Source organism: Notothenia coriiceps, unplaced genomic scaffold (assembly GCF_000735185.1).
Source record: "Notothenia coriiceps isolate Sejong01 unplaced genomic scaffold, NC01 NC01_scaffold00036395, whole genome shotgun sequence".
Lineage (NCBI taxonomy): Eukaryota > Metazoa > Chordata > Actinopteri > Perciformes > Nototheniidae > Notothenia > Notothenia coriiceps.
In genome coordinates, this window is record NW_011369096.1 from 58,541 (window position 1) to 72,086 (window position 13,546).

The following is a 13,546-nucleotide window of genomic DNA, read 5'->3' on the forward strand; positions in this document are numbered from 1 at the left end:
TAGGCGTAAATTGATTCCTGCAAGTTTATATTTGAGGTGCTGATTCTTTACTGATTGATTTCTTTTTGGATATTTCCTTAGAGGCTGGAGTTACATCACAGGGAGTAGGAGTTTTTCCTCAACACTTCTGTCCTTTTTTTGCAGAGTACGGAGCAGGTCGCCGCTTTCTGCCGCAGTCTCCATGACATGAATCCCACGGAGTGTGTGTCCTCTTCGCCTAGCCCGGACTCGCCCTTCCCACCTCCTGCAACTCAGCGACAGCTCTCTGATGCCGACAAACTCCGCAAAGTCATCTGTGAACTCGTGGAGACCGAACGCACCTATGTGAAAGTAAGTCGTGTGTGTGTGTGTGTGTGTGTGTGTGTGTGTGTGTGTGTGTGTGTGTGTGTGTGTGTGTGTGTGTGTGTGTGTGTGTGTGTGTGTGTGTGTGTGTCCATCCATCTGTGTTTTTGTCTGCTTCAGGTTGTGTTAGCCCTACGCATTACCTATTCCACAATCCATATTTATCTCTGTGTCCCAGGAGATATAAGGGGGACACAGCTGTGTCCTTGCCTGGATATTGCCTTATCCTTTTCTGCCTGGTATAAAATGTGGCTTTGTGGAATAACTGGGTTAGAGAGGGTATATAATGTCAAGGCTATCTAAAATGTTACACTTCATATATATGTATTATAGCAATCACATTAAAGTGATTTATGTTGTATTAAAAAGGGATGGTCTGTTTTTTGGTGAACTTGGGCTATTTGTTCTAATTACTCAGAATGAAATGTCTTATGTCTCTGTGCTTAGTTGGCAGTAGCTCAACTGCTAATGTTATATAAGGGTAGACTAAATGAAGAGGGACTATACTTAAATCAATAATGTCATGTTAAGTAATGTGTTTGTAATACGAATACCTTATCATATCCCTGGTGGTTTCAGCTGTGGCAGTCTATGTTCGGCACATATTGGCATTGTGTAAAGCTACCTATACACATTTGAAATATTTTCCTTTTTTGACCAATTTGGACATGGATGAATATGCCTCTTATAAGCTTTTTAAGCATGCAACGTTACCATGACAACTCATACCCACACATTGATAAGCAGGTGTTCAGAATGCTGGTTTGATTAAGGCACTTCACATTGAAACAGGTTTTATGTTATTCTTTCTATTCAAAGTGTAAACATTACACCTTCAAGCTTAATTACAGACACATCTTAGGCTACTCCTCTTTTCATACATACATACAGTTAATTTTTAATTAACAATAAGAGATTTAAATTAAAGTGCCAGCCAGCCTTCTTGGAGAAGTTAGATGGTCTATTAACTCTATTTACTACTTTTTGTAAGCGCTGCTAATTGATCTCAAAGGCTCTCTACAGTTCACCCAAGGTAACTGTAGTAATAGTCTTTTATTTGATTGGGTTTTTATCGCTACTTTCCCTTTTTGAAGTGTATGCAGAAAGGCATTTACTCTATCTCTGATCCAAGAGGAACCTTCCCTGTGATTCAATCACTGTTTGTAGTGAGGAATATTAAAGACTTGTGTCAAAGCCGCATTTTTTTCATGTCTGTTTTCCACCTTATGATTAGTCAACCCTGGATCAAACTTAATTCCTTCTTGTCTTACAGGATCTCAATTGCCTCATTGGGAGATATTTAACCCCCCTGCAGAAAGAGACCTTCCTCACACAGGATGAGGTATGTCAAATGCTCTCTGTCAGCCTTTGAGGGGTAGTTGGCTTTTAAATGCCAAAACTGTGGAAGGTTGAAAAGTAGAGGAGTTTTAAATGCACTTGCAATACTGACATTACATTTGGTTTTATAATTTGAGGGTTTCCATGCTCTAACCGTAGCAGAGAGCTTCTAGTCTAGTGTATGCACCAGAAAAAGATATTGAGACATATTACAGAAGACACACTGTGTAATGAGGGGATTTGATTTTGATGTTTTTCAAATACCTTTTTCCTCTAGCTGGATGTTCTGTTTGGAAACTTGGCGGAAATGGTGGAGTTTCAGGTTGAGTTTCTCAAGACCCTGGAAGACGGGACCAGACTGGTTCCAGATCTAGAGAAGTTGGAGACAGTGGATCAGTTTAAGGTATACCCTTTTTGAGTAACATGCACCAAAAGATAGGATCATCAACAAGCATTTAAAACTCCCATAAAGTCTTCTGTAATTACTGGTGGGGTAACTTATCTTCTCTTTTTGACAGAAAATACTCTTCTCCCTGGGAGGCTCTTTCCTGTACTACGCAGACCGTTTTAAAATATACAGTGCTTTCTGCGCCAGCCACACCAAAGTCCCCAAGGTCCTCGTAAAGGGTGAGTAAAGTGCTGTTGGGTCAACATTCCTCCTTGGCCCAAAGGAGAAGATGTATTTATCCATCAACCATCTGCCATATCCTGCAAGGCTCCATAAATCTGTCAGCCAGACACTTGTCCATTTGACCTCTGCATACTTCAAAGCTGGTGGCTCCCTGGGCTAAAAAGCCCTGTATTATTGCAAATATATAATCAGCAGTGTTGAACAGTCTGTTCTCTAGCTAGTACACCCAGTCCCTTTTAACATTCAAGTTGATGTCTTGGTTTGCTGCTTGTTTACCTTTAATCTGTTGACTAGTAACTGACCGTTCTGTGTTTGCAATGTTGTTGTGCTGTAAAGCTTTTGAAGCACTAAATGTATGTTACCTGCCTACTTGTGGTTGCCTGTTCTTAGATAAAATGACTACTACTAAGAGCAAGAAACGGTTGGGTCTCTTTGACTTAACCTGGTTAATATTCTGCACCTTAGACAAACAATGTCCATTTCCAATATAAATACAAACTTTATTACTGTGAATTAAAAACCATGAACAAAAGTATTTGTTTAAACCAAAGAGTTAACACAACAATTCATTCTGGAAAGGACAAAAAGTGTTTTATTGATCATTTCAGCCAAAACCGATACCGATTTCAAGGCTTTCCTGGAAGAGCGCAACCCCAAGCAGCAGCACTCCTCCACCCTGGAATCCTACCTGATCAAACCCATCCAGAGGGTGCTGAAGTATCCCCTCCTGCTCAAGGAACTGTATTCGCTCACAGACCCAGACAGCGAGGAGCACTACCACCTGGACGGTAAGACCTGTTCTGAAAAGATGAAATTGCTTTGACCGTGGAGAATGAGGGTGAAAGCATACGGTCACACCAATTCAACGCTAACCATGTTGTTTTCTGTTTGTCTGCAGTTGCCATGAAAGCCATGAACAAAGTTGCCAGCCATATCAACGAGATGCAAAAGATCCATGAGGAGTTTGGAGCTGTGTTCGATCTGCTTATCACTGAGCAGAGCGGTGAAAAGAAAGAGGTAGGTTGGAAACACGTGGCTTTTTTTTTTTTAACATATTGTAACGAATACATGATTGTCACTAAAAGCCTTGTCTCTACATTACAATAAGAAAATTGATTAATTCATTTTAATAAAAATTCAAGTTAGTAGCTATTAAAGGCATAAAAAGACAGAAATGTATAATTCTTTCTTTAATAGAAATGTTTCTTCTGCCCGTAAAGTGTCCAAACCAGGCTTTTCTGGATAAGCGCACTTTTAAAACATAGTCATTGTCCATGCCGGTTTCAGTTGGATTATTTGTCACAGTTGCTCCGATCAGATCGGTCTCCTCCATTTTGTAGATTATTTACAACTTTTGAATCCACATAAACACATCGTCAAAATCCCTTTCTGAGTCGTTTCCACTTCCGCTTTCTGTCCTTTAATTTCTTCATACAGCGGGAATCCAAATGAATTAATCCTGAGTCCAATAACCATCAAAGTCACTCCAATAGTGCTCCTTAATTACGCTTTCATCCTCCTTTAACAAAATACTTCACATTCATCCAGTTTGACAGTAGTTGTAGCATTTTTAAGACTTTTAAACTTTGCCCACCCCGTGTGTGTGTGGGGGGGCAACTTCCAGCAGGAGTCATTTGGGGGGGCTCTTGGGAAAAAACAATACATGTAGAGTGACTTCTAATATGTTGTTGTTTTTGCTAGGTGGCTGATCTGTCCATGGGGGACCTGCTACTTCACACCAGTGTGACCTGGATCAACCCCCCTGCCTCCTTAGGAAAATGGAAGAAAGAGCCCCAGATTGCTACGTTTGGTATGTCAGGCCTACTCATTACCAAATCTTGGAGGGAACTCATACTAAAGTAATCTCAGCTTTGAGTGATAACTGATGTGTCTTTCCATTTCTCCCTAGTGTTCAAAACAGGAGTGGTCTTTGTATGCAAGGACGGGTCCAAGCAGAAAAAGAAAATGGTAGGTTTGCACACAAGCAAGAAGCTATCAGCACAACCCAAGCCCCTCTAGAATATCACAGATTTTGTTAAGCATTGTAAATCCCTCTTAAAATGTACAATTCCATTGTGCCACTTTCAGAATCACTCCAGTGGGTTGAAAAAGCAAGATCACTAATATAGTTTAATTTTGTTTTTGTCTGACTGATTGTAGGTCGGCTCCCATCGGGTCTCTGCATCTTCAGAAGAAAAAGACCCCTTCAGATACCGCCACATGATCCCAACTGACGCCCTTCAAGTCAGATCCTTGGCCAACGCAGGTAGACAACATAATAAATAATGTATGGTACTGTGATGAAATACATCTGAAGTAATTATTTCTGGAATGCTCTGTTCTTGAGATGACATGTTTGTGTTTTACTCTCTCAGATGGGGAGGGCTCTTCCATGTGTGAGATTGTCCACACAAAGTCTGAGTCTGAGGGAAGGCCAGAGAGGACCTTTCAGCTGTGCTGTAGGTGAGTATCTGCCCTGATGACGACCACTGGAGAGTGAAGTCACTGATACTGTCCTGTCCGCTGCTATCTACTGAGTGACCAACTGATAACGTGCTCTTCTGTTCCCTTCAGTTCTCCAGAGAGCAGAAAAGACTTCCTGAAGACAGTCCATTCTATCTTGAGGGAAAAGCACCGCCGGCAGCTCCTTAAGACAGAGAGTTTACCCCTCAACCAGCAGTATGTGCCCTTTGGAGGAAAGCGCCTCTGTGCCCTGAAGGGAGCCCGGCCCGCCATAAATAGAGCAGGTAAATGCCAGGCTGGGCTGCAATCACCCTACAGATTCAAGTGTCCTGATTTTAAACATGTTCCTACTTACCTGACAGATTGGGTGCTTTGGCGTCATTAGAACAAAAAAAGTGGAGTCTTAGTTTTTCCTTTAGGTATTTCCAACCAGCTTAGGGATTTGCTTTCCATCCTGCCTCCCACTTCCTTTCTTAACCCTCCATTCTCCAAGCTCGGAGTCTAGGAGGATCGAATTATGAGCAGGGAGGGGGTGGTGAGAGGAGGGAGCTGGATTGGCAGTGAAACTATATTATATTATTGAATATTAATATTATTTTATCTTTTTGTTTTATCCTGCAGCATCTGCACCAACCAGGACCCTGGGCAGGAGGAAGTTAGTGCGCAATCGTTTCACCATAGACACTGACATTGTTTTTGACGTTGAGCCAGACCAGGACATTGCTTCAACGCAGGAGCCCGACGCAAAGCTGCTGCAGCAGGACAAAGACCCAGAGCAGCAGCAGCCCGAGTTAGCCGGAGACACAGATCGTTGGGTGGAAGAACAGTTTGACCTAGAAATATACGAAGACCAGGAGGATGTGAAGGAGACGGACATCCTAAGTGATGAGGATGACGAGTTCAGCCAGTCAGCCAGAGCGCTGTCCACTAAGGCCAACCTGGAGGCCTCCATCATGGCGTTGTCCTTGGAGAGTGAAGAAACAGAGGAGAGCCTTAAGTCCCCAATGGCCAGTGGGACGCCGGACGATGTGAGGCTGTTCGACTCAGAGAAGCAGAGCGTAGTGATCGATGGTAACGTGGAGGATCAAAAGCAAATGGAGGACGATGAGATTTGGGTCAAAAGGCAGCAATCCCGTTCGTCCCCAGACTGTGGCACATAAGAGGACAGCTTTACATTGGGCTCCATAAAGATCAGTCATATTCACAAACAATGCATGGGCATTGACATATATCAGCCAGTAGAAGATATATACTTCTTTACCTTACTTGTGCTGATAGCTTTTTGTAAAGGTTAGAGCATCTGTGGAGCAATAAAGGAATCTAGAATGAGGGAGCTTCATCCCAAATCAAATGCTGTTACATAGAAGTCAGGTGTAAGCTTTGAGATATGAACTAATGGTACAATCATGGACTCAGATCAGTGGCTTTGATTGGCATGGTTTGCACATTTGGGCAGCAACCTATAGTCCTGCCTGCTGTTGCCAAATGTGGTTATTGTGAGAACATTGATATTTGTTTTGTCTATGTGACTCCGATATTATCATAGTTAAGGGCTGTATATCATTTGTCCTTAAAGACATAGAATAACTGAAAAGGACAGTCTCGTCTTGCATAGTTTACTGTACTTGTATACATGAATTTACACTGACATGTTTTTGGAGCATATTTTATGGTTTTGATCTCTTGTTTTACAGTCTTAAGCTATCTTTTTAGCCTGGAAAATATGTTGTTTTCCTGTTACATTTAATATTGGGATTATGTAAAAGTATCCATTCACAGACACTAAGGGGAATTTTATTTAACATAATCCTGCTTTACTTGAATTTGCTGTTTCAGCTTGCTGTCTTACTGTGAAACCATTTTCTTGTATTTTTTTCAGTATTGCCATTTAAAGAACGCTCTGTTACATTTCATGCTTAAAACGTACCTACACACTCAGGGGCGAATTCACAAAAGGAATACACAGCATTTGTGGCTGCTAAACAAGCACAAATAAAATAAGAATCACCCAAAACATTTTAAATGCCCCCCTCTTAACTGAGCTGCAGAGCGAATAGCATCTGTGTGCTATTTGCACCATTTTTAATTGGGTAGTATGCATACATTTAGCACCTCTCCATGTAAATGAGCCTCATTGCAAAAACAGTCGCGATTAAGACCCAAGTAGCCAAACAGTGAAATAATTGGTTTCTTCAAAGAGTGTTAACTGAAGCACATCTATAAAAAGGGATGTCACGCAGAATTTCCTGTGATTATGGCGTTTTCTGTTCCTGGCCAAAAGTCATTGGGTATACTTTGCCAGATGGATGATTGCATAATTTTAATAAAAGGCTAAACTTAAAGGCCGTGTTTGCGATGTAAAGCATTAGCGCAATATTCAATGTGATCTTGTGTCGAACCTTGAGAAGGTGCAGATCGCAAGTGATGAGCAACGAGATGGTGCCATCCACCACCACAATCCCCTTTGTGAATTTGTCCGTCTGTGTTGTAGGGAATTTGCACGGTTATTAGTTATTTAGTTATTTTAAACAGATTGTCCACTGGTAATTGATCACAAAGCAATGTTTTATTTATTTATTCATATGTAAATGAATTTGTTGGAAAAAATACTATTTTTTTCACAAAGAAAGTCCAAATTTGCTCAAGCAATCAAGGTGAAAGACTTGCCGTATGCCTGAACAGTGGAAGAGGACATACTTGTAAACAACTCATCGTGCTACTAAGACTGCATTTTTATTACTGTGTGTATATAGAAAAATGTATTGATATCATAATAAATACAGTTGTTTCCTACTTATAATTCAAAGCACCTCTCTGTAGTGCTTCATTGGTTTGTGTGGTTCAACATTAACACTCTATTGGTTTCACTCAACAGTCCAACTCATCCCCTACAGCTCTAAAAACATCCGTGAAACCCAAACTTGTGATGCGAGGGAAAAACGTAAATAGACAATGTGCTCAGACATGCCAAAAACGACAAACTATGCAGCTGAAAGACGCTCTCCAACCTCAAAGCCCCCCAAAAAGACCGACTGAAATGCCACAACAAAAGAGAAATTAAATCGTAGTCTTCAGAAGACGTTTAGAGTCACTTTGTGTTTCAAGCCAAGGCTGATGAGGTGCCTGAAAGATGGCGAAGGAGCTAAACCCCAATTATCACAGGGAATAAGAAAGTCTTTAGTCAGACAGATGCACTCACTTGGTTTAAAAACATATATAGAATAATGCTCAGACATCTGTGGAGAAATGTTTATAGACTGAAATTCAAATGGGGGAGTATGTGATGTCTTCAATGGAGTTAAAGTAAATCGATCAGGCTAAATAAGAAGAATGATATCAGAACCCAAGGCAAGCTCATGGAGCTGCTTTTCATCATTTGAGGGGTTTTTCTCTTGCATGTTTGAGCACAGCTATTTTTCATTGTCTGGTAAATGTCATGATTTTTATGGAATAAAATGCGCGTTCATCCGTCACAAACAAAACCTGCATGACAATAACAGAGAAAAAAATACATTATCAAAATGAAGAGTGCTGTCCAGCTAGAACTGAAAGACACTTGCAGTATCTGGGATATTCACTCACAACCTTACCAACAATCTTTAATCAAGTTATGATATCAAATATCATCTTGTAAAAAATAATAAATAGCAATAACAGAAATGTATGACAAACAATAAAATGTCTCATCTCACTCATTATTTGTGTTTGCAAGTATAGATGTGTATGTTGTATCAAGGATGGTAACCACTGATTTCCTCAAATGTTCGTTGGTCTCGACTCCCAACAACCTATCCTATCCTTAAGTATTTGTAGTAAATACCTAACCTCAACAATCCAATTTCACTTTGTCTGTTCCCGTTTCATCATCGATCCAAAGGTAAATATGCCCTGACTGAGCTATGGCACCCACAGCCCTCTCTTCTTTCTCTTGTCTCTGAGCTCTGTGGACATCCTGTCACCCGAGCTTCAGGAGCCCCCTCACCATTGTCAATCACCACCCCCACCACAAAAGCACTGGGGCTCCTTCAGATAAAAGGGGAAGATCACTTCAGACTTAATTGTGCTGTAGATAGCCAGCGACAGTATCTGATGCAGGGCTGAATGGCAGAGTGATGAGATGGGACAGGGTTTCCTTGCTGATGCTCTGATGCAACAGACTCTTGTATTACCCCATACCCCAAATTAAAAGAAAAGGCTAGATTTATATTGTATTTGTTCCGTTCATGGTAGGCACAACTTAATGTATAACAATTATTTACAAAACATGTCTCTATAAACACACCATACCCGGAAAGGAGCCGGGAAAATAAAATAAAATCTTATATTACCTGCCCCTTTCTCAACAAAAAAACCGAATAGAAATAGGTGGTCTGTCCTTCATGTTTTCTTATTCACAGCCAATCATAACAGTATGGTAGGAAAATAAGAGAAACACACACAAAAAAATACTTAGTTCCCACTTGACAGTTAACGGAAACAAATGTATAGGATTCTCTCTTGTTGAAAACTTCAGTAAAATTAAGGAGACAAACCTCAGTTCATTTCTTTTAAAATATTTTCCAAATATCTCAAACTTATTGGGGTCCAGAAATGTGCAGGAGACATTTACATACAGCAGGTGGCACACACAGCCTGATGTTGTTCTACATTTCTATCTGCGCCACAGCACATCTCACCGTGTAATGTGTACTTAGTTACTTCGAGTTGCATCATCACGTTCAACCCAATTTATCTCAAATCTAAATGTAGAACTGCAATACCAGAAGATTATGGTTAAATATCTAAAGAAAAGACTTCACAGCACATCTGATGTTTTTAGGTTAGCTGCAGGCCAACTTCAGGCTTCTCAGCTTGAGTGTATCTGTTTACATTTGAAGCAGCTATGATGTGACAATGGTATCACTCAGCAAACCTGCTCGACAGGCTTCCAGTTTCTGTTCCTGTTTTGTGACCTCTCCTGCCTAATCTTTTTTATCTCCCTTTCCTTTCCTGTCACAGGTACTCTCCTGAAACAGGGTGACCAACAGGGTGTTAGCTTTCAGGACCAACTAATGTTTAAATAAAGGAGTGGCTCTTTTAATGTGAAATCTCCCATTGTTGCTCCTTATCTGCAAGCAAACCATCTTCCTGGTCATGTTTCATTTTTGTCTTTGTTAAGATGGTAATTTTCATAGCAGAAGCAGCATCAATAGACTATTACAAAAATAAATAAAAGATAAGTCAGGTTTAGCTTTACCCATTTTACCCCGGGATAAATTAAGTATTCTGATACTGATTCTGACATTAAAGTCATCTGAGACTTAATAATTTAAAGATAAACTTCACTTCACAAAACATTATTACATTGCATTTCTAACTCCATAGCAATGTGCAACTTAATGCCAATAGCACATGCACAAAGATAGATATGGGAAGCAAATTAGTTTTGTTCAGGCATGTGCTTTATACATAAGGGTGGCCATGCATCATGTGTTTACTGGGACAATGCCATATTTAATCAGTGGTGGCCGGTAACTAATAATATGTACTCAAATAATGTAGTTAATTATAATGTTGAGGTACTTGCAGTGGATTAAAAGTATAGTAAAAAAAATGAAATATTAATAGTATTAATTTCCTGCTACTTTATACTTGTAGTCCACCACAATCCAGAAGCAAATATTGTTCTTTTCCCGCCACTGTATGGGCCATTCTACTGAATTGGACCAAAGTCAGGTTGGAAATGTTTTGAAATTGTGTATGTTTTTTTCCCAAAAGTTTGTCCATATATATTTTGTACCATTGTCCAAATTACACATATCTAGTAAAAGAACCGTACATGTTTATATCGTATTTTCAGACTGTATTGGATTGTTCTTCCTCTACCAAAAATGGTCACTACCGAAACATAGTACATACACTGTAGTAAAAAAGTATTATATTAACCTGTTAAGATTGTTTTACCTTCCCTTCTCTAAATAGTATTTTAACAAATATTTCTTGAGGGTTTTCACAATTAAATCAATGAAATTTAATTTTTTATCAAATTTCAAAGTTCAATTTATACAATTCATAAAAATCACAATGCAAACTGTTCTTTGTAAAATGCATAATACTGATCATATTGATTCCAGAGTTGATGATTGTTGAAATTGAACATACATTAAACCAATCAGTATCATATCATGTTATTTGATAAGTCAATATACTTTATTTTTTACAAGACATCCAGTGTTCCGGTAGTGACCATAGTATTTTGTTCTCACGGTTGTATCATATTCCCTCAACCTTATTGCTAAATCTTTACTCATAACATGCCTTATGTTGAAGTGTGAATGTTTGAAGCTACTGACCCAGAATCATCACTTTAGTAACAGGCTGAAATAAAGGGGGATGAGGCTAGAATGCATGATCTGTTTGGTATTTTGAGCAAAACACTTCATAGACATGTTTTTTTATATATCTGAGACCTATAATATATGCCTAACAATAGTATAATAAGAGACCTTTAAAGTAACACACTGATTTTCAGACTTTAAAAACACATTTATTTCAAAATGATGGGATTTACCTGCTTACCATTCCATTGTGTCACTACTACCGAAACAATCATGTCAATTACCGAAACTTAACCATATGTTTCGGTAGTGAATGTTTCGTTAGTGACGATTCTAGCTAAAATTGAGCATAACTAAAGAATGCTAGCAAGTACATGGCTAGCATACACGTTTCTGAAGAGGTTTACACGCATAAAAACATAATACTTTGCATAAAACACCGAAAAAGTTGACTTAATTGAAGATAATATGTGTTCGGTAGTGACAATTCTTAAGGTTACACGCCGATTTTCAGATTTTGGAACAGATTTATATAATAAGTACGGGATATAGCTACTTGCCGTGAGGGACAGGGATGCAGTGTCACTGCCCAGTCAAAAGTGCAGGGGTGTGGCTAAAAACCAGGCTCGGCCATTGGACTAAAACCCCTTGGTAGTGACATGAAAACTGGGGACGTGATTTTTTTGAGTATCGTTTTTTGATTAAAAAATGATACCCACAATAGATCTAAATATTCCAACTTCTGTTTGAATGTAATCATCAAGTTCTTCTAAATACACCATTGAACTACATTTAAAATGTCAGGGTAGGGGACAGCTACTTCCCAATAGAAAGTACCCTATAAATGATGTTTTTGTATATATTAAGCTTATCACTATCTACCTTGTGTTTCAATAGACCATAACATATTCTTAGTAAATATCTATGTCTGAATACTTAATTGTTTTGTTAAATAGTTTTTCTTGTTGTGGGACCGCACTTTGTACTAATTCGGTAGAATGCCCAATATATCAGTACAACATTTAACACAGGTCTTTTACTTGTACTAGAGTATTTCTACAATGTAGTATTATTAGTTTTGCTTACGTAAAATATATGTAACAAGTGTAGAGTACTTCTTCCCCCTATGTATTTCAGTCCATGATTTGCAGACTGATTGTGAATAAACAGGAAATAGGCCGAACAATGTTCCGTTGTCAGATTACTTGCCACATCAAGTGACTCTGGTCATTTAAGGGGCAGATGAGCGCAACATAAAAATGTACTACAGTAAAGGAACATACGATTGTGAAAAGGTGGTCCTTCCAAAGCAGTAAGTGTAATTTATCTTCATGTAATAATTAAGACATAAAGTTTTATTTTTGAAAATCCAATTGAGTTTGAAGAGGTTTCGAAAGCCCAAGACGTAGAACATACTTAAAACTGTGTAAACTTTAATCCCCAACACTAAACTTGCAGGGTTTCCACATGTCGACATAGTTATACTCTTTCTTTATATATGTGCTTGTCATGCATGATGAGAAATGATGGTCAATCTGTAACACTTGTTTGTTTTTCAGAGAAATGCAGAGGAGTTGGCACTGAAACCATGGTAGGAATAGAGGTCAAGCCAACGAAAACCAGTAGGATGACATTGCAGGCATGAGGATATTATCACAGATTTACAGCCTAGCAGAAAAGATTGGTTGAGCAGTCTTTTCATAACACAAGATACGAGACACAAGCACTTTCTGCGGAGCCATGAGAGCAAAGCTGGAGGTCCTGGCCCTGGTCCTGGGCTCCATCGGCCTGTGTGGGACCATCGCTGTCACTGCCCTGCCCATGTGGAGGGTCTCTGCCTTCATTGGTGCCAATCTCATAGTCATGGAGGAACTCTGGGAGGGCTTGTGGATGAACTGCTACAGACAGGCCGACATCAACATGCAGTGCAAGGTCTACGACTCGCTGCTCATTCTCCCCCCAGACCTGCAGGCAGCCCGGGGGCTCATGTGTGTGTCCATAGTCCTGGTGGTCCTCTCCCTGTTCGTCACAGGATGTGGGACCAAGAAGAGCAACTGCTGTGGCGACAACCCAAAGAGCAAGAACATCACGTTGGCTTTAGGGGGTAGCTTTTATCTGCTTTCCTTTCTGACCACGCTCATCCCTGTTAGCTGGGTGGCCCACACCGTCATCAGGAACTTCTACAGCCCACTGGTGGTGGATTCTCAGAAACGGGAGCTGGGAGAGGCCCTGTTTATTGGCTGGGCCACTTCTGGCATTCTGCTGATCACCGGGGTCATCCTTCTGTCAAGCTACTGCAAACGTAGATCAAAGGAGGAAGAGCCTTATTCCGATGTGCATCTTATTGCGGTGAGCATACAGAAAGAGGGGAGCGTGTACCTTGGGAGGACGCCATCTAGCTCTTATAAGCATCAAGAATATGTGTAAAGAACTGAACTGTACATCTTCCATTAGT

At 39.9% G+C, this 13,546-nt stretch overlaps 2 protein-coding genes across 4 annotated transcripts in view; both read left to right on the forward strand.

Moving 5' to 3' along the window:
• The window catches only part of tiam1b (TIAM Rac1 associated GEF 1b), a 61,426-nt gene extending 53,846 nt beyond the window's left edge, over window positions 1-7,580 (forward strand). For all 3 annotated transcript variants that reach the window (XM_010792199.1, XM_010792198.1, XM_010792200.1), the window contains exons 16-27: window positions 145-330; window positions 1,616-1,684; window positions 1,958-2,083; window positions 2,199-2,307; window positions 2,920-3,099; window positions 3,210-3,328; window positions 4,013-4,121; window positions 4,221-4,279; window positions 4,472-4,577; window positions 4,687-4,774; window positions 4,886-5,058; window positions 5,396-7,580. In XM_010792199.1, the coding sequence (XP_010790501.1) occupies window positions 145-330; window positions 1,616-1,684; window positions 1,958-2,083; window positions 2,199-2,307; window positions 2,920-3,099; window positions 3,210-3,328; window positions 4,013-4,121; window positions 4,221-4,279; window positions 4,472-4,577; window positions 4,687-4,774; window positions 4,886-5,058; window positions 5,396-5,934 (1,863 nt within the window). In that variant the 3' untranslated portion in view covers window positions 5,935-7,580. The remainder of the gene's footprint in view (window positions 1-144; window positions 331-1,615; window positions 1,685-1,957; window positions 2,084-2,198; window positions 2,308-2,919; window positions 3,100-3,209; window positions 3,329-4,012; window positions 4,122-4,220; window positions 4,280-4,471; window positions 4,578-4,686; window positions 4,775-4,885; window positions 5,059-5,395) is intronic.
• A 5,108-nt stretch (window positions 7,581-12,688) lies between these two features.
• Window positions 12,689-13,518, forward strand: LOC104963589 (claudin-8). The gene has a single exon (XM_010792202.1). It carries the CDS (start codon window positions 12,832-12,834, stop codon window positions 13,516-13,518), a length of 687 nt encoding a protein of 228 aa, XP_010790504.1. The 5' UTR covers window positions 12,689-12,831.
• The last annotated feature ends 28 nt before the right edge of the window (window positions 13,519-13,546 follow it).